The sequence below is a fragment of the Geotrypetes seraphini genome, chromosome 3 (assembly GCF_902459505.1).
Source record: "Geotrypetes seraphini chromosome 3, aGeoSer1.1, whole genome shotgun sequence".
Classification (NCBI taxonomy): Eukaryota; Metazoa; Chordata; class Amphibia; order Gymnophiona; family Dermophiidae; genus Geotrypetes; species Geotrypetes seraphini.
Window position 1 is genome coordinate 229,020,876 of NC_047086.1, and position 23,433 is coordinate 229,044,308.

The window sequence follows — 23,433 nt, forward strand, 5'->3', positions numbered from 1 at the left end:
TATTCCTTGTGTTTTGTACAATTATTTTCAGTTGGATCTTTCTTCCACTTTCTGAAGGATTCTCTTTTAGTTCTAATAGCTTCCTTCACCTCACTCGTTAACCATGTCAGCTCCCGTTTGGTCTTCTTTCCTCCTTTTTTAATACATGGAATATATCTATTCTGAGCTTCCAGGATGGAATTTTTAAATAAGATCCACATCTGATGTATATTTTTGACCTTTGTAGCTGTACCTTTAAGTTTCTTTTTTACCATTCTCCTCATGTCATCATAGTCTCCTTTTTTAAAGTTAAGTGCTGTTGTATTGGATTTCCTATATACACTTATTTCAGGGATTATATCAAATCTGATCATGTTATATCACTGTTATCAGGTGACCCCAGCACCATTACCTCCCACCAATTCATGTGCTCCATTAAGAACTAGATCTAGAATTGCTTCACCTCTTGTCAGTTCCTGAACCAGCTGCTCCATAAAGCAGTCCTTGATTTCATTAAGGAATTTTATCTCCCTAGCATACCCTGATGATACATTTGCCCAGTCAATATCGGGGTAGTTGATATCACCCATTATTACTGTGTTACCCAGTTTGTTAACCTCCCTAATTTCTGATAACATTTCAGCATCTGTCCATTCATCCTGGTAGTACACTCCTAACACTATCCTTTTTCCCCTTACACATGGAATTTCTACCCATAGGGATTCCAAGGTGTGTTTCTGCTCCTGTAGAATTTTAAGTCCCTTCGATTCAAGGCCCTCCTTAACATATAATGCTACGCTTCCACCGATTCAATCCACCCTATCACTACGATATAACTTGTATCTCAGTATACGACAGTGTCCCATTGGTTATCTAGGTTATCCACCAGGTTTCAGAGATGCCTATTATATCTATCTTTTGATTTAGTACAATAAATTCTAACTCTCGCATTTTGTTTCTTAGGCTTCTGGCATTTGCATACAGACATTTCAAAAAGTGTTTGTCATATCTATTTACAATTTGCTCAGCAGTTGGCATAGATAATTTGCAACCTTTAAAATCAGCCTGCTCTGAATTTAAGGAAACCTGGTCTACTGCAGCCTGTATTGCAATCTCACTATCAGGATGCTCTGTCTTCCCTTCTATAATGATATCTTTTAAAGATACCTTGCCCCGAACCATGCTCTTTTAAGTGGCTGTCGACCTTCCCCCAGTTTCTAGTTTAAAAGCTGCTCTATCTCATTTTTAAATGTTGACACCAGCAGCCTGGTTCTACCCTGGTTAAGGTGAAGCCCATCTTTGCGGAATAGGCTTCCCCTTCCCCAGTATGTCACCCAGTTTCTAACAAATCTAAAATCTTCTTCCCTGCACCATCGCCTCATCCACGCATTGAGACTCTGGAGCTCTGCCTGTTTTTTGGGACCTGTGCGTGGTACAGGGAACACTTCCTCCTAATGTCAGTATTACGTCCTTATCCATTGCCCCACCCCCACCCCACCAATAGGCAGGCAAACTACACCAATGTATGGATTGTTAATTTCTTGAAGAATCTATGATGAGAATTTTCTTAAACACCTTCTGCAAATCCAGATACACTATACCAGGCAGTGGTGCAGTAAGGTGGCACGAGAGGCGTGGTCCACTCTGGGTGCCATGTTGGTGGGGGTGCCGGCACCCCTCCTCCTCTCCGCCTCTTCCCACTCCTTCCCTCGCCACATGCGTGCCCCTCGTTCCCTTCCCCCATTCTTCTAGTTGATCATCACCACGAGCAACAACTTCCAAGTGCTCCTTGTGATCGCGTCAGCTCTCCCACTGATGTCACTTCTGTGCACCGCACAAAGGAAGTGACATCAGAGGGAGAGCCGCCAGGATCGCGAGGAGCATGTTTAAGTTGTTGCTCGTGGTGGTGATCAACTAGAGTTACAGGGGAAGGGAAAGAAGGTGCACCTTCAGTGGGGGGGGGGGAGGGGGAGACAAGCCCAGGGGAGAGGTGCCTCTCACCCTCACTATGCCACTAATACCAGGCATGTCCAAGTTCAGTCTTCAGGGCTGCAAATAGACCAGGTTTTCAGACTAACCCTAATGGATATGCCTAAGAAAGGGTATGGGATTTAGATTTACCGCCTTTCTGTGGTTGTAGTCGAGACAGTTTACATGCTATATACGGGTACTTATTTTGTACTTGGGATTGGGTGATTTGTCCAGAGTCAGAAGTTGCGGCAATGGGAATTGAACCTGCAGGGCTGGCGCCAGAGATTATGGTGCTCTCTTTTCTGACGCTACTGCACGGTCCTGGCAGGATGCGGCTTCATAGGCCAGCTGCTGTGAGGAGGTAGGGCCAGCATCGGTGTCGAGCAGTAGCATCAGATGAGGGAGAAGGAAAGTACTAGACTTCCCTCTGAAACTAACGCTGTCCCTTCCCCCTTGCGGCAGCTGACCTTTGAAGCTGCACCCTGCCGGGACCGGGCAGCAACGTCGGAACAGGAAGGAGGAGGATGGAAGGGTTGGTAGGTTAACATCTGGGTAGGGTTACCAGATGTTTGGGAAAACCCCGGACAAGACCTCTTTTTAGAAGGCTGTCAGGGTGCCCGGTGGGATTTCCAAAGCCTGGCAGGCCCTGAGCTCGGGGCCGTGTCTGGATGGGGCCTCTGTGCACGCACGTACATCGCGTGTGTGCGTGCTTGTGCATGACATCATCACATCAACGGCCATGCATACACAGAGGCCATCCAGACACGGCCCCCCAAGTTCGGGGAAGGAGACAGACAGTTTGTGAGGAGTGGGGCTGGGGTGGGATGGGCGAGGCCAGATGTCCTTTTTTTTTTTAAAGAGGGAATATGGTAACCCTACAAATGGGCTGGTGACATCACAGCCCTGGGCATTTGGCACCCGGGACCAGAGCCTCACGTGGTCCGTACATTAAGCCAGCCCTGTGAACCTGGTTCCCCTGATCATCAGTCTACTGTTCTACTCATTAGGCTGTTCATTCACTCATACCTGCTACCTCCACTGTATGCAGATCTCTCTCATGTATACTGTATTAATTAGGAATGTCCTGAAAATCTGGTCTGCTAATGCTTGCAGCCCTCAAAAAATTGAACTTTGACAAGCCTGCAGTATACCGATCGACTCACCCTATCAGTGTACATACATCTTCAAAAAATCTTAACAGATTGTCGAGGCAAGGCTTCCTTCTGCTCAATCCACGTTGGTTCTTCCTCTATTCATGTCTATCCATATGGCCAGCAACGGGTATGTGGATTTTATTTTATTTTTTTTTCAGAGTAGCTTCTGCCATCCATTTGGTACTAAAGTCAGGTTAAGCAATTTCTAATGTCACTTGCATTTCACCTTGATGTCTCATAGACTGATCAAACTTTAGGGTATTAATACCCCCCAAAATCCCCCCTTTCCTAAATTGAACTCTGTTAGTGTTTAGTGGAAGTGTTTATGATCTGGAAGCACTGGCAAAAAAAAAAAAAAAAGAAGAAGAGGAACTTTAGGTACAGGGAGAGATGAATCATTTGACAGAGCTGCCAAATGACTCAGTTCCAGGAGGGAGACTTTTTGACTCTTCTTGGTTTTGAACTTATATCCCAAAGCAGTGTGGGATTTGTAGTCCCTTTTTCTGCCAACTGTAATCAGTGCTGCAAGTCCCATGATGCAACAGGATGAGAGTGTCAGAAATCCAGTACTGGCCTAAAAATCTCCCTCCTGGAACTAGTTAACTTGGAAGCTCTACATCATGTTTACTACCCTTTATCCTGCACATGGCACTGGGGATAACCAGTTTTCTGTGCTCATTTTAAATACTTTGCATATGTGGATAGTAGCAGATCTGTCAATCAAACACCAGGGCCAGCCTCATTAATTTTGAAATTTGTCTGCCTCCACTATTACCTGAGTTCATAAGGAATAGAATTTGGTTCATGGTATATGTGTGTGATGTCATCTGTGACATCATAACCGTGTGAGGTTAATTGGAATTCCTGTTATCCTAGCTTCACCCAGACATTGCAGGGACTTGCAGGGAAGCTATTGAAAAGATTTGAAAACATAAGGCGGCATGTCCGAACACTCATCCCAGCATCGATTCCAGCCTTTCAGATTTGGCTGGGTGTGCCTTTTGAAAACTGTTGGAGCATTCCGGTTTCCAGCTGATCCACTGCTGCATTTGCCCTGTTGCATGCATGGATTTGTAGTTCTGCTTTTGTTAGAGAAATGGAATGATGTGGTGGCTGTGTTATTTTCCACTTTAGTAACAGACAGGCTGTAGGCGAGTGCTTTTATTGCACTCAATATGTTTTGTGACTGGCTTTTCAGAGTTTTTCTCCCTTAGTCAGTTTAATGCAGAGATGAGAATTAAAAGTCTGTAGTTGTAGTGAGGGTAAGACCAGGACCGGATTGGCCTGTTTGGGAAAAGGTGGAGGAGTCTTACAGCGCGCTAAGAGGGTATGTGTGTGCGTTTGTTTTGCCTTTATCTGAGGAAAAAGATGTGCCCTCCCCAAGCAGGGCTGGCAGACTACAGCAGCACTAGGACCCAGAGGAGCCCTGTTGCCGCCCTGGCCCTGAATTCCAGGCTGCTTTCCCCCCTCCCCCTCCCATGCTGACGTCAGCAGCAGCTTGGTTGTCCCTCTCCCAGCTCCTCTCTGCGTTCCAGCGAAAATGCTGCTGTCGGTGACACCAAGGGCAGGACTCGCCTCCTTCAGCTACGCCAAGAGCAGCAAAAAGGTAAGCGCCCCATACCCACATCGCCTCCCCCTCCCCCTTCATGATGCAGCACCCGGCTTGCTTCTGCCCCACTGCCCTCCTGCTCTGATGCCCTTGGAATTAAGGTCTGCCTTTAAAAGCAGTCAGTGGGTGTCAGATTCACCCTTGTGTGTGTGTGTCTGTAGTTCTCTCTGGCTGCTTCTATGCTGGGAAGCCCTGGATTGAGAATACCTGTGGGGGTTTTTATTTTTTCAAGTTTTGCTGTCCCTGTGGGGTAAAGTTTACACCCACTCCTTGTACTATTGCAGAGAGAGAGAAGGTTTATCTGGAACTAGTGAAAAAGTTAATCCAGGTTGGAAAGAGTGTACACTGCCTGGGTGTAAAATACTCAGATGGCTTCTTTATTTGCTGGTGTTTCTTTTAAATGTGTGTACTCTGCTTGGTGTGTGTGAGCTGAGTTGCTGTGGGAAGCCTCTGTTAGGTATCCCTGAGCCAGTCTCTTGTCGGAGAGATTTAGTAATCGTACAGGCACCGGAAATGCGTGAAGTGTTGGGTTGGGTGGTGGAGAAGATGCAGTGGCTGTGTAAGGGATGGGTAGAGAGTTGCCAGTGCCCTGTTGGCGTGGGAGCTTTTCCCCTGCCATGCCCTTGTCTGATCATTGCTCGTTGTGTTCATGTGGAAGAGGACTGCCACTGCTGTGGCTTCCCTTTTTGTTGTGATTTCTGTGATGCGGCATGTTGGGGGGGGGAGGGGGGAGAGAGATGTTTGGCCAGGTCCCATGATTCAATCTTGGCTGATGGAATTGGGGAATACACTTGTCCATGGCAACTGATGGCCCAGAAATGTGAGAGCCGGTGACTGGGGCACACGTCACCAAGCGATATTAGAAGCCTGCAGCGCTCTGCGGTCAGTGGATGCTTTTTATTCACATTTGCATTGTGTTTTCTGGAAAAGATTTTTTATAGACAGGGCTAAGGATTCGGATTTGCACTGTGACAGACAAAAGAGACATTCATGTGCCTTGTGATGTCATAGAGCGGAGATATCAGAAAGGCTCCATTTCCACAGAAATGTTTCAAACTTTCAGTAATAAATTGGGAGCCTGGAGTCTCCATCCCTGCACACAGTAAATGGTTCTGCAGAGTAGAACTTCTGGGTTCCATCCAGCTGTGCTCTGGGAGTTTGCTGGAGGCTCTCCTGCAAAATGCAGAAGCAGAGGGCTAAACAAGACAGAAGAAACTATAGCAATACTGTATATGGGTTGTTTGTTTTTTTTTGTTGCAGCTATTGTAACCAATTCTTCATCCTAATTGTGAGACAGGATTATCTCTTGCCTTCTCAGTTTTGGGACTAGAAGTATAAGCAGTGCATTTGATGCAGTGGTAGTTGTGGTTTGTAGTGGAGGGTCTGAGGGTACTACTTGGGGACAGAATTTGTCCCCGTCCCCGTGGTTAACCTCAGGAAACCCCTATGCCATTCTTTAAGGAGAGACTGAAGAATCAGAGTTTGAATGGGCACAGCCACTCACGCTCAAGCCTTGTATTGAAGAATGCAGGTGTAGAAGGAGTGAGGTGGAGATAGACGCTAAAGAATGAGTCTCTGGTATCCAGAGCTGAGCTTGTGATGTCATAATGCCTCATTCCACCAATGCCTAAGAAACACCCTCATCAGTGATGTCACAATGCCTTGACTATCCTATACTTGGCTCACATAAGAAAGTATGAATGGGCACAGCCACTGACCCTCAAGCCTTGCATTGAAGAATGCTGGTGTAGAAGGAGTGAGTGGAGATAGACTCTAAAAAATGAGTCTCTGGTATCCAGAGCTGAGCTTGTGATGTCATAATGCCTCATTCCACCAATGCCTAAGAACCACCCTCATCAGTGATGTCACAATGCCTTGACTATCCTATACTTGGCTCACATAAGAAAGTATGAATGGGCACAGCCACTGACCCTCAAGCTTTGCATTGAAGAATGCTGGTGTAGAAGGAGTGAGGTGGAGAGAGACACTAAAGAATGACACGGGATGGTTTCCCATGGTTAACCCCGTGGATGGGGACAAATTCTGTCCCCGTGTCATTCTCTAGGCTCCCATAGTCAAACATGCAGGCGACAGTACAAAAGGTATAATCTCTACTTCTAGAGCTCTGCTTCTCCGTGAGTGAAACTTTCAAATTTAAAGATCCTACGTATTCTGCCATGTGTGTCTGAACACAGCATCAGTCACTTTCTGGTAAATGTTTTGTTGCTGGCGAGGGAAAGAAGTGCCGCCCTGTCTCGAGTGTCCATACGGTGGACGCGGGTGTGCCATGTTACCGATTCATGTCACGTGCTGTGCCATTCGTTTCTAGGGTATGTGGTCTATACATGTGAGCTGGGTTATTGACCCCCTGAGGTGGGCTGGCTTCATGCATGTGCTGTGATGCCATTTTTCCTTCCCCTCTTTTGAAATTAAAAAGCAGAATTTTGGGTGCAGTTATGTACATATAGTCCTTCACCTTAAAGCTGACAATCTGTTAACTGCTATTCCTTATCTTATGCTTAAACTGATTAATAAAATATATTACAAATGAAAGGAATATATGGAATCTATAGACGTGGAAATACTTGTGCGTACATTGTCCTGGAGGAAAAGTCCCTTGTCTGCTGTTGAGACAGACATAGGAGAAGCCACTGTTTGCCCTAGATCGGTGGAGTGGACTGCTGCTACTATTTGGGTTTTTGCCAGGTACTTGTGACTTGAATTGGCCTCCATGAAGATGGGATACTGAGCTAGATGGACCATTGATCCGACCCAGTAAAGCTATTCTTATGTTCTTAAGGGGTGAAAGTACTTTGATCTATAGCAATGATGTCCATGTGACATGCAGTCCTTTTAGGTGGCCTTCATATCCAGCGGCCCCCAACTGTGAGTAGAGAAGAGGCCCTGTGAAGACCCACTGGGTCATGAGTGCCTTCGTGGTCATGTTGACACGCACACATGCAAATGCAGGTCAACTCGCCTCTTCCAGGGCGTGCGTATCTGTCAGATATAACCCAGAAGACCTTCACAGGGTCTGTTCTTTACCTGCAATAGTGGCAAAACCTCCTGATGATGCACCTTTGCTCCTTCTCAGCCCTGAAAATCTAAGCAGTGGGATTACAGATTTATTGGTTGCTGGTGAACATACACCTGCCATTTTAATATTGGCTTGATAGGTTTGAAAGATAGATAGAAGGTCTGTGGTGCTTTGCACCAAGGTTGGTTGACAGGCAACAATGGAGTATAGTGGCTGTGTAATTCGATGTTACTGATGTAGACTTTTATTGGTATCCAAGAGAACAAATCATCCACAACTTGTAATAATGAAGAGGACCCAACGCGGTCCGTGTTTCGACTCGGAGGCTTTCCTCAGGGGTCTCTTCTGAGGTATGTGGATATTTAACCTACGCCCGAGCGTGGGTGAGCGAAACACTTAGTCTGGCGAAACCTCCGAGTTTAGTATTTATAGATGAAATCTCTGTACTTGAACCAGCATCTAAAGTATATAAGATTTGTATATCATCTGTGTAAACGTACAATCTAAATCCAATTGATTGTGCAAGAGAGTTAAAAGTGGTGCAAGATATATATTGAACAGTAACAGAGATAGAACTGATCCTTGCGAGAGTCCTGATTCCAGAATAAAAGGTGTAGATTTGGATTCTGTAGTAATCATTGTATGGGAACAATTAGACAGATAGGAATTAAACCATGACAAAGCTGCCTCTGTACACTCCTCCCTCGGTATTCGCAGGGGATAGGGGCAGAACCGGACCGCGAATTGAGAAAAACCATGAATATCTTCTCGTCCGGCTCTGACCCACCCCCGCCTCCCTCCCACCTTCCCCCACGGCATCCTGGCCTTACCTGGTGGTCTAGCAGGCTTTCGGGGCAGGAGCGATCTTCCTACGCTCCTGCCCCGTGCAGATCGCCAATAGGAAATGACTGCTGTGAGTTCCCGTAGTCTCTTGAGACTACGACGGGAGCTCACGGCAGCCATTTCCTATTGACGATCTACACAGAGCAGGAGAATAGGAAGATCACTCCTGCCCCGAAAGCCCGCTATACCACCAGGTAAGGCTGGGATGCCCGGAGGAAGGCTGGAGAGAGGCGGGAACCTGTTAAACTATGGGGGGGGTCCCCTTCCCCCAAAATCATGAATATGTGAAATTGCCAGTGTCGAAACTGCGAATGGGGAGTGGGAAGTGTAATACCTATTTCTTAGAGTCGTTCCAATAATAGAGAATGATCTACTAGGTTGAATGCTGAAGATAGATCTAAAGCAGTGGTCTCAAACTCAAACCCTTTGCAGGGCCACATTTTGGATTTGTTGATACTTGGAGGGCCTCAGAAAAAAAATAGTTAATGTCTTATTAAAGAAATGACAATTTTGCACGAGGTAAAAAAAACTCTTTATGGTTTATAAATCTTTCCTTTTGGATAAGTCTTAATAAGAATATTGTCATTTATAGCTAAAGAGACATATGATCAAGAATCTGTTTTATTTTTGTGATTATGATAAACATATTGAGGGCCTCAAAGTAGTACCTGGTGGACCTGTGGTCCCTGGGCCGCAAGTTTGAGACCACTGATCTAAAGCGATCAGCAGGACCTGCTTGAAGGAATCAAATGCTCTATGAATATGTGATGTGATACCTGTGAGAGCTGTCTGGTACGGATGCAGGACATTTGTTTTATCAATGAAATCTTGTAATTGGGAAAGTACAATACTTTCCACAATTTTGGACATAAAAGGGAGATTAGCAATGTGACTGTACATGCTAGCGTTCTATAACCTAAGGGGCTCATAATCGAAAGAGAAAAACGTCCAAAAACTGGCCTAAGTCGGCACTTGGATGAACATATCTCAAAAACGTCCAAGCGCCGATAATAAAACCGGGTTTTGGACGTATTTCTAAACGACCTAGGCTTTCATAGTGCCGCTCAATGTCTAAAGCTAAACGGGGCGTTTCGGGAGGCATGTCGAGGGTGGGAGTTGGGCGGGACGTGGGCCGGCTTAGACTTAGTCGTACAGCATGTATAACCGAAAGTTTAACAACAGAGCCTAGATGGAACTTGGACGTTGTGACTTAGACCATGTAAAAACATGGTCTAAGTCACAAAAACACACCTAAACTCACCAGATAAGCACTGCAAACACATAACACAGACCCCCACATACTACCCCAGTGATCATCAACCCCCCTCACCCCCATAAAAATTTTATTCACAACTTTAAATTTTAGCCTCTAGACTGTCATCACCTGGCCGCCTGGCATAGGAATGCTTAGTCGTCCAGCCCAGAGGCAGCTTAAGTCGTCTTGGGGGTGGGTTAGGGACCCATAGAGAGGAGGACCCATGCCCATAAGCCCCTGTAATCAGTGCACTGATACTGAAATATGTGCACTGCCCTATACACCCCCAAAACACTTTTGTACTGGCATATAAGTGGCTCCTGCAGCCATAAGGGCTATTGGGGTGGTAGATAAGTGGATCTAGGGGATTCTGGAGGTAGTTTGGGGAGCTCACCGTCACCTATAAGGGAGCTGTAGTGAGGAGAAACAATGGCACCCTTTTTGTAAAGTTTACAGCAGTGCCCTGTAAGGTACCCCACTATTTAGGTGGCATGTCTGGGTGTGCAGTCCATCACTTTGCAGACCTGTCCCATGTCCAACAGGGCTTGTTCTAGGTGTTTTGGACTTGGATGAAAATTTGGACGGAAATGTGGTATAAATATGGACGATTTAGCGGCTTAGACGATTTTCGAAAGCAGAAAAAAGTTGGACGTATCTTTCGAAAATGTGTCTTAGGCTCTTTTTTAACTTTGGACGACTTGCAAGATGGACGTAAACGGACTTAAGACGTCTCTTTCGATTATGTCCCTCCACGTGGACAAATTGGTGTTGAATGTGTTAGAGATGTAAAAACTATGTATACAAATCCATAATCCTCTGGTCCCAAAACAACATCAAGATCACAAAACCAGGGAAAAGTTATGTTGCTTGTAAATTTGCCCAAACAGCAATTGAAACTTTCAAAGTAGGAATGGACCAAAGGATTTCCAAGTAAAAAGGCACCAATGAACTTGCTCCCAAAAAAAGATTTAATAAATCCTAAATAAAGCAAAAATTCAAGCATGCAATGCTAAAGGCCAGAAGGCCTATGGAAGTTTACATTGTCCACCAGAGGATAACGAGTGTTGCCCAAAGACCCAACACAGATCTGTGTTTCGACAGAATTTCTTTCTTCAGGGGTCATAGATATGTGTCTGGTCTTTGGGCAATACTTGTTATCTTCTGGTGCAGTGTTCTTCAACCACCGGTCCATGGACCAGTACCGGTCCACAGAAATTTCCTGCCGGTCCACAGGGCCAGCACGTGCATCAGGCCCAAAACAGTGTTCTTCAACCGCCGGTCCACAGTGCGATCAGTGTGGCGTTATCTTCGAGCCAGCTCACTCTTTCTAACTGATTCAGTGCACAAAGCCATGTGCAGTGGCTCCTACGGGCATCCTGCGCCTGAACCGGAAACCTTCTTTCTGATGTTGCAACGTCTGGCCCACTACTTAGCCCAGTGTTCTTCAACTGCCAGTCCACAGAATAATTCTTTTATTTCTGCCGGTCCATAGGTGTAAAAAGGTTGAAAAACACTGTTCTGGTAGACAGTGTAAACTTCCCTCTAGGTCTTCTGGCCTTTAGGATTTATTTATTTAGTATTTATTAAAGCCTTTATGGAGCAAGTCCTCTGGTACCTCTTTCCTTAGAAAACCCTTTGGTCCATCCCTAGTCTGGAAGTTTCGACTTGAAAAATTGCTGCACAATACATTTTACCAATAATTAAAAAACAAACAAACAACTTTTCATAACATTTATTATTGTGCAGCAGATTTACAAGTGACATAAGTTTTTCTTGGATTTGTGATCTTGGTGTTTTAGAAATAGTCACATCTTGTATTCCCTTCAAGGGACTTTCATTAGGATTTTCCTCGTGGAATAGATTCTCTTGAGCAGGCGGTAGTTTTTTGGCTAGCGCAGGTGTTAGCGCATGATGAAAAGTCGCGCGCGCTGAAGCCGCCAACACGGCTTCATAAAAGGAGCCCTCTATTTTGAGTATATCTAAGTAACTGTTGTATTTTTAACTATTTGTAATTCGCTGATTGTCCAGCCTTCTTCATAATGCCGCTTTACAGAGCAATGGTACGACCGCACTTGGAATACTGTATCCAACACTGGTCTCCCTACCTAAAGAAGGATATAACCCTGCTGGAGAGGGTGCAGAGACGAGCCACAAAGCTAGTAAAAGGTATGGAGAACTTGAGCTACCAGGAGCGCCTTGGAAAACTGGGGTTGTTCACCCTCGAAAAGAGAAGACTGGGAGGGGGTATGATAGAGACTTTTAAAATACTAAAAGAATTCGACAAAATAGAGCAAGAATCATCGTTATTCATGTTGTCAAATGTGTCTCGGACAAGAGGACACGGTCTGAAACTGAGGGGGCAGCAGGCCCAGGACAAATGTCAGGAAGTTCTGCTTCGCACAGCGAGTGGTGGATGCTTGGAATGCTCTCCCGGAGGAGGTTGTGACGGAGACCACCATTCTAGGTTTCAAGGGCAAGTTGGATGCGCACCTTCTTGCGAATCACATTGAGGGATACGGGTAAACATGGTAATCATCAGGGAGCACCTAGCTTAGCCTCCGCGTGTGCGGGTCGCCGGACTAGATGGACCTAAGGTCTGATCTGGTGAAGGCATTTCTTATGTTCTTATGGCAGTACAGAACCTGTTCTTATGGATTTAGAAAGATGTCTAATATTTAGCTTAGCATATCTACCTGCTTGTACAGTATAGTTTTTAGATCACGGCCAAAGTGATAAATCGCTCCAAAGTCAACCCTAGATTTCAAAAATACTGACATTCATGAAATGGTCAAATGTCTGGAGAGGGAACACTGGAAGGGTGACATGATGTAAATAAAGTGGTGGATCAGTGGGCTAAATTAAAAGGAGCTAAAGAACCCCCCCTCCCCAAATATCTAGTGCACATTTGCTTGCTGGAGGGATTCCAGTTATAGGGGCGCATTATGCTTATCAACAAATTAGGCATTATGTGGGGTCCCTCCCGGTGGGTTCTCTCTCTTGGGAATTTAGGGTCCGTTTTGAGGAATTTCTAGAGGCACCAGTGGAGACTGGCATTTTGGTTTCATATTTTCATAAGGCTTGCTCCAATTGCAACCTCTTGGAAATTTCTATGGGGTAATTCAGCACTGGCAGAGGGATTTCAAATGGAAATTGACCTTACCAGTACTAATGAGGGCACTTAAGGGCATGCCTATACCGGGAGTGGTGGGAAGTGCAGAACTACAAGAGTGTCATTACCGTACCATGTTGCGGGCATATGTCCCCCAGAGCCAGGCTTATCATATGGTTTGTATAGACACACAGCTTTGTATACAATGTCATAAAGTGGTGAACTCTTATGTGCATGGTTTGTGGGCGTGTTCAACAATTAGGGGTTTCTGGCAGGAAGTGGTTGCTTTTCTGGGTACTATTTGGAACAACGCCGTTTCTGTCTCAGTGCCTGGTATGTTATTCTATCATTTTACTTTGTTCATTATGCATCCACCTCGTGAATGATTGTTTTTAAGCAAATGTTATGTGGTAGGAAAAAAAAATGTATTATGAACCATTGGATATTTGATCAGCCTCCATCTGTATGGTATTGGAGGAATAAACTACATAGTCTGATGCAGTGGGAGGCGAGAGCTATAGCAGGTTTTCAGAAGCGACGTAAAGCTTTTCTATATGTGTAGACGCCTTATCTGAATGCTTTGACTCCGAGAGGCCGCAGTCAGATTTTGAATACTCTATGACTTGGTGATTTGAGTTTTTTTGACAGTTCCTTGGCTTGCCTATTGCCTCTTTGCGGGATGGGTGGGTGGAGCAGGGAGTGGTTCTGTAGGGGTGGGAGTTTGGGACTGGGATGGGTGTGGAGCTTTGTTCTTGAACTTTGTTGTCTTGGTTAGAAGTTGCGATTTTTCTTGCTTGAAATAAAAAAAAATAAAAATATCTAGTGCACACAACATTTTTTGTGAATGAATGTATGAAACAAACCACAAAATAAAACAAAATTGGGAAAGGTTTGAACAATTCAAAATCGTACGCCATCAGAAGCGTGAGGGACATTGGCGCCGACAGTCCCGCTCTGACATTTGCGCACAGGACAAAAGCATGCCGCCCTATTTCCTTCCGTTTGGGGTGAAATGATAAGTGGATTGGGGGGGTCTTTGCGGCAATGTTTCGCATCGACATCCCCCTCAGAGCAGAAAACGGAAATATGGAGTTCGCGCAAAAGGAGCACAAATTCTAAGTGTAATGAGCGGGAGTGTATTGGGGTTCCCCCCTCAGAGCGCAAACGGGAAGGCAATAGGGAAGGAAATAAGGTGGCGCGCATTTGTTCTGTGTTCGGGGCGGGATTGTCGGTGCAGCAAAGTCCCTTGCGCTTTTGAGGGGTCACCATCTTGGTATGCACCATTTGGAGTGGCACTTAACAAGTTAGTGCTGCTGAAAATATCTGGTTAGCCCCAAACTCAAAACTGGGTATTTTGAGGGTATTCTAAGAGTAGAGTCAGTGTTGTAGTAAGGGGGGTGATGGGGGGTGCCTTTCCTCTTCTCCTCCACCTCACAAGCCTCTGTAAATGTTCGCCAGCGCAAGTAGCATCTTCCATTGCTGCTCGCGCTGGCCTCTGCTCCCTTCTGATGTCACTTCCTGGTCGCGGGACCAGGATGTGATGTCAGAAGGGAGCCGAGGCTGGAGCGAGCAGCAAGTGGAAGATGCTGCTCGCGCTGGTGAACATTGAGGGGGCGGAGAGGAGGCAAGGCACCCCTCCATCACCCCCCACCCCACCCTTACTACACCACTGACTCTTCTCCTAGAATACCCTCAAAATAACCAGTTTTGAGTTTGGGGCTAACCAGATATTTTCACGTTGGTGAATATTTCAAGATGCATGCTGGGGAGGGGGGCGCTCAAGTGGCAGGGAAGAGTTGGAGGGGCGCATGGCGCGGTGATGCCAGCTGCCATCACCCCGGGCACCAACCTCCCTTACTACGCTACTGAGTGGAGTCAACACTGATATTCAGTACTGATCGGCCAAGGTCGCTGCATAAATAGGACCACATAATAGTCAGTCCTATCTTTATATAATGCCCCATAGCAGATTACGAGCTGAATGAGGATAAAACTTGTACAGTATTGAACAACCTTGCATTGGAACTATGGCAAATTGTAACCTGTAAACTGTAGACTATGTATATTGGTATTAGATCTCTTGCATGTGTCAAATTAGGATAAATACTTGTAAAAATTATACTGTAACTATGGCAAATAGTAAACTGTTGACTGCATGTTATGTACGTATGTCAACCTGTAACCCGTTCTGAGCTTTTTGGGGAGATCGGGATAGAAAATTAGTTAATTAAATAAATATTACGCTTAACTGGCTATGCTTTAGCCAGCTTCGCCAACCCAGAAATTGAGGGCCAAAGTCTGGACGTGGCTCCAGCATTGACCTTCCAGGCCTAATGCCAGAGGGGGTCATCAACATGCTGAGTGTCACCAGCTGAATATCAACCCCCGGACCTATGATGTTCACTGGATGTGGTTTACCTGGATTTTAGCAGAGTTTTTATGAAAGAATTGAACAGCCTGGGGGTGGGTCCCAAAGTGCAGGGCTGAGATAGTCACTAGCTAGAGATAAAAGTGAGGTAGTGGTGGTGAAAGGAGTTTACTGTAAGGAGAGAAGGGTGATGGGTGAGAGCTGTAGGGTCTGAATTAGAGAGTTGCGCAGGGACAGAAATCAAACCCGTCCCCGCTGGAATCAAATCCATCCCCGCCTGCCCCTATATAAACTTCAGAAGTAGTTATTTCATGTATTACTGATTTAAAGGCTCTGGTAGAGACCCATTTACAAATAAGCAAAGACACTTTATTAATTTTGAAATATTAATTGAGAAGAATACATACTTTGTAAATAGGTTTCTACCAGAGCCTCGAATGTAAATATAAAATAGAAATACTCAGCTGATGAAGACCCCCAAGCTTTCAGCTGAGGACTTCCTCTGCAATTGGCCGGGGGTCCCTTTTGCCAAGCTTGGCAGGCAGCAGTAGCATCCCTGAGTCACAGATGCTGGCACCTCAGTGGCTCATGGATGCTGCCAGCGACTGCTGCGCTTGGTGGAGGGGAGTTCTGTCTGGCTCTAGAGGAGGTCCTCTGCTGGCGGTGCTTGGGGATCCCCACCAGTCACAGCAAGGGTCAGCAAGTACTTCAACACTGCAGAAATAAAAACAGAAATGCATTGCCTTTTTTTTTGAACACAATACAAAGATATCTGCTATATACATTTCCCAAAGCAAACATATTTTAGTCAACAAATTCTGTTTTTTACCTTTGTTGTCTGGAGACTTTTTTCCATCAAGTTGGTCCCAGTTTATTTTTCCGCTTTCCCATCTTCTGTAAATTCTTCAGTTGCTGCCCATTGGTTCCTTCTACCATGATCCAGCATTTATCCCTTTCTCATCTTTCGCCCCTGCCCATCTGCCCCATGCTCAACATTTCTCCTTCTGTTCTATCACCCCTCTCCAGCATCATCTCTCCCTCCATTCCCTTCACCACTATGTCCAACATTCCTTCCTCTTGCATCCTTTTCAATGTGTCCCGCTGTTCCCTTTAAACCACATTTCTCCCTCTCATCTTTCTCTTTCCTATCATCTGTACCTCCCTCCCTATGCCAAAAATTCTCCTCTTTCTTCCATTCCCCGTGTGTACACAACCATCTCTCTTTCCTGCTCACTGACACACCCACTTCTCCCTTTCTATTCCCTCCCAAGTTCATGCCTTCTATGTCCAAAAACTCCCTCCCTCCCATCCCTTTATTCGAGTAAGATAACAGCAGGGGTTGGAGGCAGCTCGAGCAGAGAGGCTCGTCTTCTTTTCCTGCCTGCAGCACGCCATATGTAGCCGACCCGGAAGTCTTCCCCTGAAGTCAGAGCTGATGTAGGAGGGAATGCTTCACGTCAATCTGGCGGCAGCTGAGGTGTCAGGTGGGAGGGGATAGATACTGGATGTAGGAGGTGAGAGGAGACAGACTGTAGATAGAAAGGGGGAGGGATCAGACACACTGGATGAAAGAGGAAAGATAACAGACAAGCTGGAATGCCTGGGGAGAGAGAAAAAGATAGATGATGGATGTAAAGAAAAGGAGCGGGGAGGAAGACATTGAATGGAAGGGAGGAGAGGGGAGGAAAGAGAAAGATGGGGCAGACATTTAATAGAAGGGAGAGAAAGAGAAATGAAGCAGATATTGGGCTGAAAGGGGGAGAGAAAGATGGGCAGTTGCTAGATGGAAGGGGAGAGAGAAGGGTGGATGATGGATGGGGTGACAGAGGGGGCAGAAAGGAGGAAGAGAGGAGACAGATCAGATGCTGGACAGAAGCAGGAGAGAGAGAGGGGCAGATGCTGGATGGAAACAGAGGGAGGAGGCAGATGCTGGATGGAATGGAGAAAGAGAGAGAAAGAGGGCAGATGCTGGATGGAAATGGAGGAGAGGGAAGATGCTGGAGAGAAAGGACAAATGCTGGATAGAAGGGGAGCAGAGAGAGAGGGGGAAATGCTGAATGATGGGAGAGAAAGATGATAGAATTAGTGACTGACTAGGAAATAAGAAGACATGGAATAAGAGCCAGAGTGAGGGAAAGAAATGGCAAGCTATAGGTAGACAGAGCAGACCATCCAACCTCACGGGGCTTCAGAAAGCTGGATCATTCCGGTAGAGGCAGAGCAGCTTTCATCTTCGCTTGCTGCAGTCCAAGATCCAAGGTCACAGCTCCTCGCTGGGTTTCGCAGATTCGGCTGAGCAGCCCTCGGCGTCCACCGATCCCCGCTCAGCTCTGAGCCACAGATCATAGCTCGTGCAGCAGAAACGGGCTATGTACACTGCACGTGACAGTTGAAGTTAATTTAGCTCATTTTGGGTTTGTCCAGGGGGGGAGGAAGAGGACTCTGTCTGCCCGCTCTAGCCTGCATGTGACAGTCTCTGTCACATAGGCATGGAGCTGAGCACGTAGGCATATAGAGTCTGTGTGCCTACGTACTGAGCTCACTGCCTACATGACAGAGAATGTTGCTGCTGATTCGTCGGGATTCGGCACCTCAGTTCAGCGCCGGATCCAGTCCAGAAATTAGGTAGGCCTCAGGATAGGAACCCCAGGTCCATCCCCGTGGGAGTCCCATCAGCCTTGCAGGGGTCCCCATGGGAGTCCCGTGGGCCTGGGAGGAGTTCCCGTGGGAGTCCTATTGACCTAGGGGGATCCCCGCAGGATTCCCACAATCCCCGTTCCCGTGCAGACCTCTAGTCTGAATTGGTCCTGGGCCAGTTCTGTTCTATATCTCTTGTGAGCAAAATTTGAATCTTGACGTAGGATTTAATTACTAGCTTTTTTTAATCCAAGCTCAAGGCAAGTTACAATCAGGTATAAAAGTTGTTTCCCTGTTTAGATGGGCTCACGGTCTAAACTGGATTAGCAGGAGATTTGGTTGTTTTGCAGATGCGAATATCTGTAATATAGTAGACACACCTGAGGAAGTAAAAATGATAAGAAACGAATGGAGGAAGCCTTTTGACAATGAAAGTTTTAATATAAAGAAAATTTTGGGTGCAGAAATCTAAAGGAGTGGTATGTGCTAAGGCAGTGGTCTCAAACTCAAACCCTTTGCAGGGCCACATTTTGGATTTGTAGGTACTTGGAGGGCCTCAGAAAAAATAGTTAATGTCTTATTAATGAAATGACAATTTTGCAGGAGGTAAAAATATTTCCTTTTGGCTAAGTTGTAATAATAATATTGTAATTTATAGCTAAAGAGACATATGATCAAGAAACTGTTTTATTCTACTTTTGTGATTATGATAAACATACCGAGGGCCTCAAAACAGTACCTGGCGGGCCGCATGTTTGAGATCACTGTTCTAGAGTTTGTATCAACAGAGGCTTATAAATCTCGTATGCATACCTAAGTGAGATACAAATCACTCTGAATAACAGAGATTTTCAAATACCTGATATGTACTTAAAATACAAGGGGATCTTTTCTAAGGGGATCTTTTTCATGCACCCACAATGTGCAATAAGGCATTTAGGAGATTATTAAAAACTAGGGCTGCACCAATTACAATTTTTAATCACATGATTAATTGCAGAAATTGTCCCCCTCACATTTCCACTGGTACGGTGCAAAATATAGACAGCAGATGTAAGTTCTCAAAACTCACATATTTCAGTTACTAAACTGAAAATAAAATCATTTTTCTTACCTTTGATTTCATTTTCCAATCATGTTGTTCCTTGTCTTTGGTTCTGCTCCTCTGTCTGTGCTCTGAACTCGGTTTCAGGGCATCCTCTCAACTCACTATTTCTTTTCTTTCCTTCTCATTTCCTCACTTCTTGCCCTATATACATCTTTCACATTCAATTTCCCTTCTATTATTTCTTCCTCCTCTTATGTATCTGGGTTTTATCTCTTCCCTTCCACTTCATTCATGAGAACCATCTTTTCTTTTCCCTTCCCTTTTCCTCCATAGACACCATATATTCTCTCCTCTTCTCTCTTCCCTTCCTCTCCCTGAACCTCTATGAGCACTATCTCCTTCCTTCTGTTCCCTTCCTCAGCATGGGCACCAACTCCATCTCCCCTCCTCGCCATGAGCTCTTTCCCTCCTCACCACAGGCACCATCTCCTTCATCTCCCTCCACTCCCCTTAATGGGGACCATCTAATCCCTTCTCCCCTCCCCAGTAGCGTAGTAAGAAGGGGTGGGGGCAGACTGCCCTGGACGCCATCTTTGCAGGGGTGCCGGTGCCTCTCCTCCTCTTTTGCCCCCCACGCGAACCTCTCTAAATGTTCGCTGGTGCGAGCAGCATCTTCCACTTGCTGCTTGCGCCAGCCTTGGCTCCTTTCTGACATCACTTCCTGGTTGCGGGACCTGGACATAACATCAGAAGGGAGCCGAGGCCAGCACAAGCAGCAGGTGGAAGATGCTGCTTGATCCAGTGAACATTTCAGGAAGTATGCAGGAGGAGGGGGAGCAACCAAGCAGTGGGGAAGAGGGGAGAGCACGGAATTGGGATGCTGGGCATCACCCTCCCTTGCTATGCCATTGCACCTCTCCTCCATGAGTACTGTGCTTTAGTCTGAGTCTTCTTCCTATTTTTCCTGACCGGCATATTTTTCTCAGTGCCACGTCCACCCCCCAACTAGCATATTTTTCTCTCTAGGTGCTCCTGTAGCTTTTTCCCCTGCCCCCCACACACACACATTCTTTCTTACCTCCACTTCAGCAGCCTTTTGTCTCCTGCTGCCCTGGAGCGATTTATCATCTTGGCTGTGATCTAAAAACTATACTGTTCCAGTATCTCATCCCTCTCCCCCTGGTGGCCCTCTTATCTTGCCTGTATACAGGCTGCTCCACTCTAGCTAGAGTCTTCCTGCTTTAGTGGCCTACCCACAGGAAATGGAAGTATCGTCAGAGGAGGCAGGACACTAGAGAGAGCAAACTCTGGCTAGAGCACAGCAGACAAATTTTTCCCTGACCTTGTGGGTACTCATATTCCCGTCCCATCCCTGCGAATTCTTTTCCTGTCCCTGCTCCATTCCTGAAAGCTCTGTCCTCATCTGCACAAGCCTCTAATACTTTAAAATCCTAAGTGTTTGAGGCTTGTGCAGTTAGGGCAGAGCTTACAGGAATGGGACAGGGACAGCGACAAAAGTCACGGTGATGGGACCGAGAAATTGGGCTCCTGCGTGGACGGGGATAAATTCGTCCCCGTGTCATTCTCTAATCAGAGGACTACCACAGGGAGGGGGATGAGATACTGAAGAACGAGGGCAGCAGGAGACAAAAGGCTGCTGAAGCGAAGGTAAAAGAGAATGTGGAAGCTAAAGGAGAGCCTGGGTAGCAGTAGGAGAGGAGGAAATGGGGAGAGAGCAGCTTAATGCAATTAACACGTTAAAATTATTAACGCAAGTTAAGATTTTTAATGCGTTAATCATGCATCTATTAAAAACTTTTTAGATGATTTGTTGTAGAGAAACTATTTGTATTATGATTGTTTATCTGGGTTTGTTCCTAGTAACTGTTTTTCTTTGTGATCCGCTTTGAACTCTTTGGGGAAGTGGTGGATTATAAATCATAATGTAATGTAGAGGTGCTGTAGAACAAAATAATAATAATAATAATTTTATTCTTATATACCGCCATACCAAAAAGGTTCTAGGCAGTTCACAACAAGGTGAGCTAATACATGGGATACAGATAAAATACAAATTGGAATAATGGACTTAAAAGCAAATAAATGCAAAAAATACCGGCACGGCAGGGAAAGAAATAATACATAGAGCAGATAAAATACGTCAAGTTGAATATAAGGAACTTGATTGAAAAAATGAAGCAGAATCAAAGAGTTGAGTCTTTAACAATTTTCTAAAATCAAGAACAGGGATTCCCAACCCTGTCCTGGAGGACCACAAGGCCAGTCAAGTTTTCAGGATAGCCCTAATGCAGGGGTGTCAAATTCAAATCACATAAGGGGCCGAAATCTAAAACACAGGCTAAGTCACAGGCCAAATTTTTTATTAAAGATACTTTACCCTCTCCTTTGCTAATGCACAGCGTGGGCCCCAGCGCTGCCTGTGGCGGCGGCTGCTCTGACGCTCACAAGACACAAGATCAATCGCCGCCACCAAAACGCACGCTGCACGCCAGCAAAGGAGGGGGTTAGTCTTAGGAGAAGTATAGGGCTACAACCTCTCCAACCCCACGCTGGCTACAAAATAAATAAAAAAGACTTTTCCTCTCTTTTAGGTCCTAGTTCACACTTGCTGTCTAACACCAGCTTTGGCAGGATACACATTTCAAATCTGACATATTGTTGTCTGGTCATTTTGCTTTTGGTCCCAGTTTCTCTTTCTGATTTTGTCTATCTTCTAATTCTCTTTCCCGTGTCTGCTGTCCATTTTTTTTCTCCTCTTCTCTCTTGCTCCAGTCCCTGTCTCCAACATATTGATTTTTCCCTTTCAACTTTTCTCCTTTTTTCTTTTCTGCCTCTGTCCACTCAAATCTTGCCCTCTTTCTCATCCTTCTCCTTCTTTTTAAATTTTCAGCTACCTATCAATTTTCCATCTTCTCTTATTCTGTAGCTCTCCCATTTCCCAGCTTCCTAGTTCCTTCTGTCTCTCCTCCTCTCTCATCTTGGTCTAACATTTTGCTCTCTCTCTTTTCTGTTGTTCTTCTTCCCTCCTCCCTTGATGCTGAACAATGAGATGGAAGGAAAAAAAAAAAGAGATGGATCTCTCTCTCCCTTCCACTCCCAGGCCTAACATTTCTCCTTCCCTTCCATCTCCAGATCCAACTTCTCTCACTTTCTCTTCCCAACTGCCCCAATCCCATCTCTCACCCTGTCTTCCTGCCTCCCTCCCTCCCCCCAGGTCCACCATTTCTCCCTTTCTTTTCCCAACGGTTCTCCCTTCAAGTATCTTTTTTTCCCTCTTCCTCCACACCACCCCAGGTCCAACCTCTCTCTCTTCACAGCCCAGCATGTCTTTCCCTCCAGCTCCAGTCCCTCTCTCCTCACAGCCCAGCATGTCTTTTCCTTCTGTGCCGGTCCCTCTCTCCTCACAGCCCAGCATGTGTTCCCTCCTGCACCAGTCCAATGTTGCCACCAAGCCAAAAAATCTGCTGGCTTCAGCAATGTTGCATGTGGCTCCCCCTCCTGCTTTTCGCCTGTCGCAGTCTATCTCCAATGATGCGCAACTTCCTGTTTCTGCCCGGGTGGACCATGGCAGACGGAAAGCAGGAAGGGGAGCCACGGACAACACCGCTGAATCACTGCCAAGGCCAACAGACTTTCCAGCGTGACACCGACATCAGATCAGCACGGGAGGGAAGACACACTGGGCTGTGAGAAGGGGAAGTTCGGGAGCATTGCCGCAGACCACATAAAAAGGCCAGGCGGGCCGGATTCGGCCCACGGGCCATGTGTTTCACGCATGTGCCCTAATGAATATGCATGGAGTAGATTTGCATGCCTGGCACCTCTGTTATATGCAAATCTCTCTCATACATATTCATTAGGGATAGCCTGAAAACCTGACTGGCCTGTTGGTCCTCCAGGATAGGGTTGGGAACCACTGCTGTAGAACAAAGGGACATGGATATGTGAGGAGCTAAGCTGAGGAGAGGAAGGAAAGACTTTTTCACAGAAAGGATGATTTAGTCATATTTAAGCTTTAGAAAGGCATTAAAAACTTATTTTTTTCTGATTGGATTAATAATTGATTTCATAATTAGTATCATGTTGGCTGTTATTATATCTCTTCGGCATATAGAAGATTTCTTAATCTGTATTCCTCCTTGAATCTTTTCTTGAAATTAGATGGATTATAAATTGCTGAATAGAATAGAATTGGATGATTGACACATGGACTGAATTCAGGAGGACATGGGATAAGAACGGAATGTCCTTGGTTGTGAAAACAGAAGGATCAGACAGCACGACCTAATGACACACTCGTATAAGAGTTTGTAGCACCTTATCTGCTTGATTCAGCAGTGGGTGTTGGGCCTACTAGAATGGAGGAAAGAGTTGTTAATGTGAAATATTAAAAGTCCTGGCA

At 45.7% G+C, this 23,433-nt stretch overlaps 1 protein-coding gene across 4 annotated transcripts in view; it reads left to right on the forward strand.

The window, feature by feature from the left end:
- The window catches only part of RBMS2 (RNA binding motif single stranded interacting protein 2), a 332,030-nt gene that overhangs the window by 94,951 nt on the left and 213,646 nt on the right, over positions 1-23,433 (forward strand). Inside the window, exon 1 of one of the 4 annotated variants that reach the window (XM_033936032.1) lies at positions 4,617-4,710. The exons of 2 other annotated variants lie outside the window; for them this stretch is intronic. In XM_033936032.1, coding sequence (XP_033791923.1) covers positions 4,645-4,710 — 66 coding nt within the window. In that variant the 5' untranslated portion in view covers positions 4,617-4,644. Of the gene's footprint in view, positions 1-4,616; positions 4,711-23,433 lie in introns of those variants that run through there. One more of the 4 variants, XM_033936033.1, reaches the window with a different exon arrangement.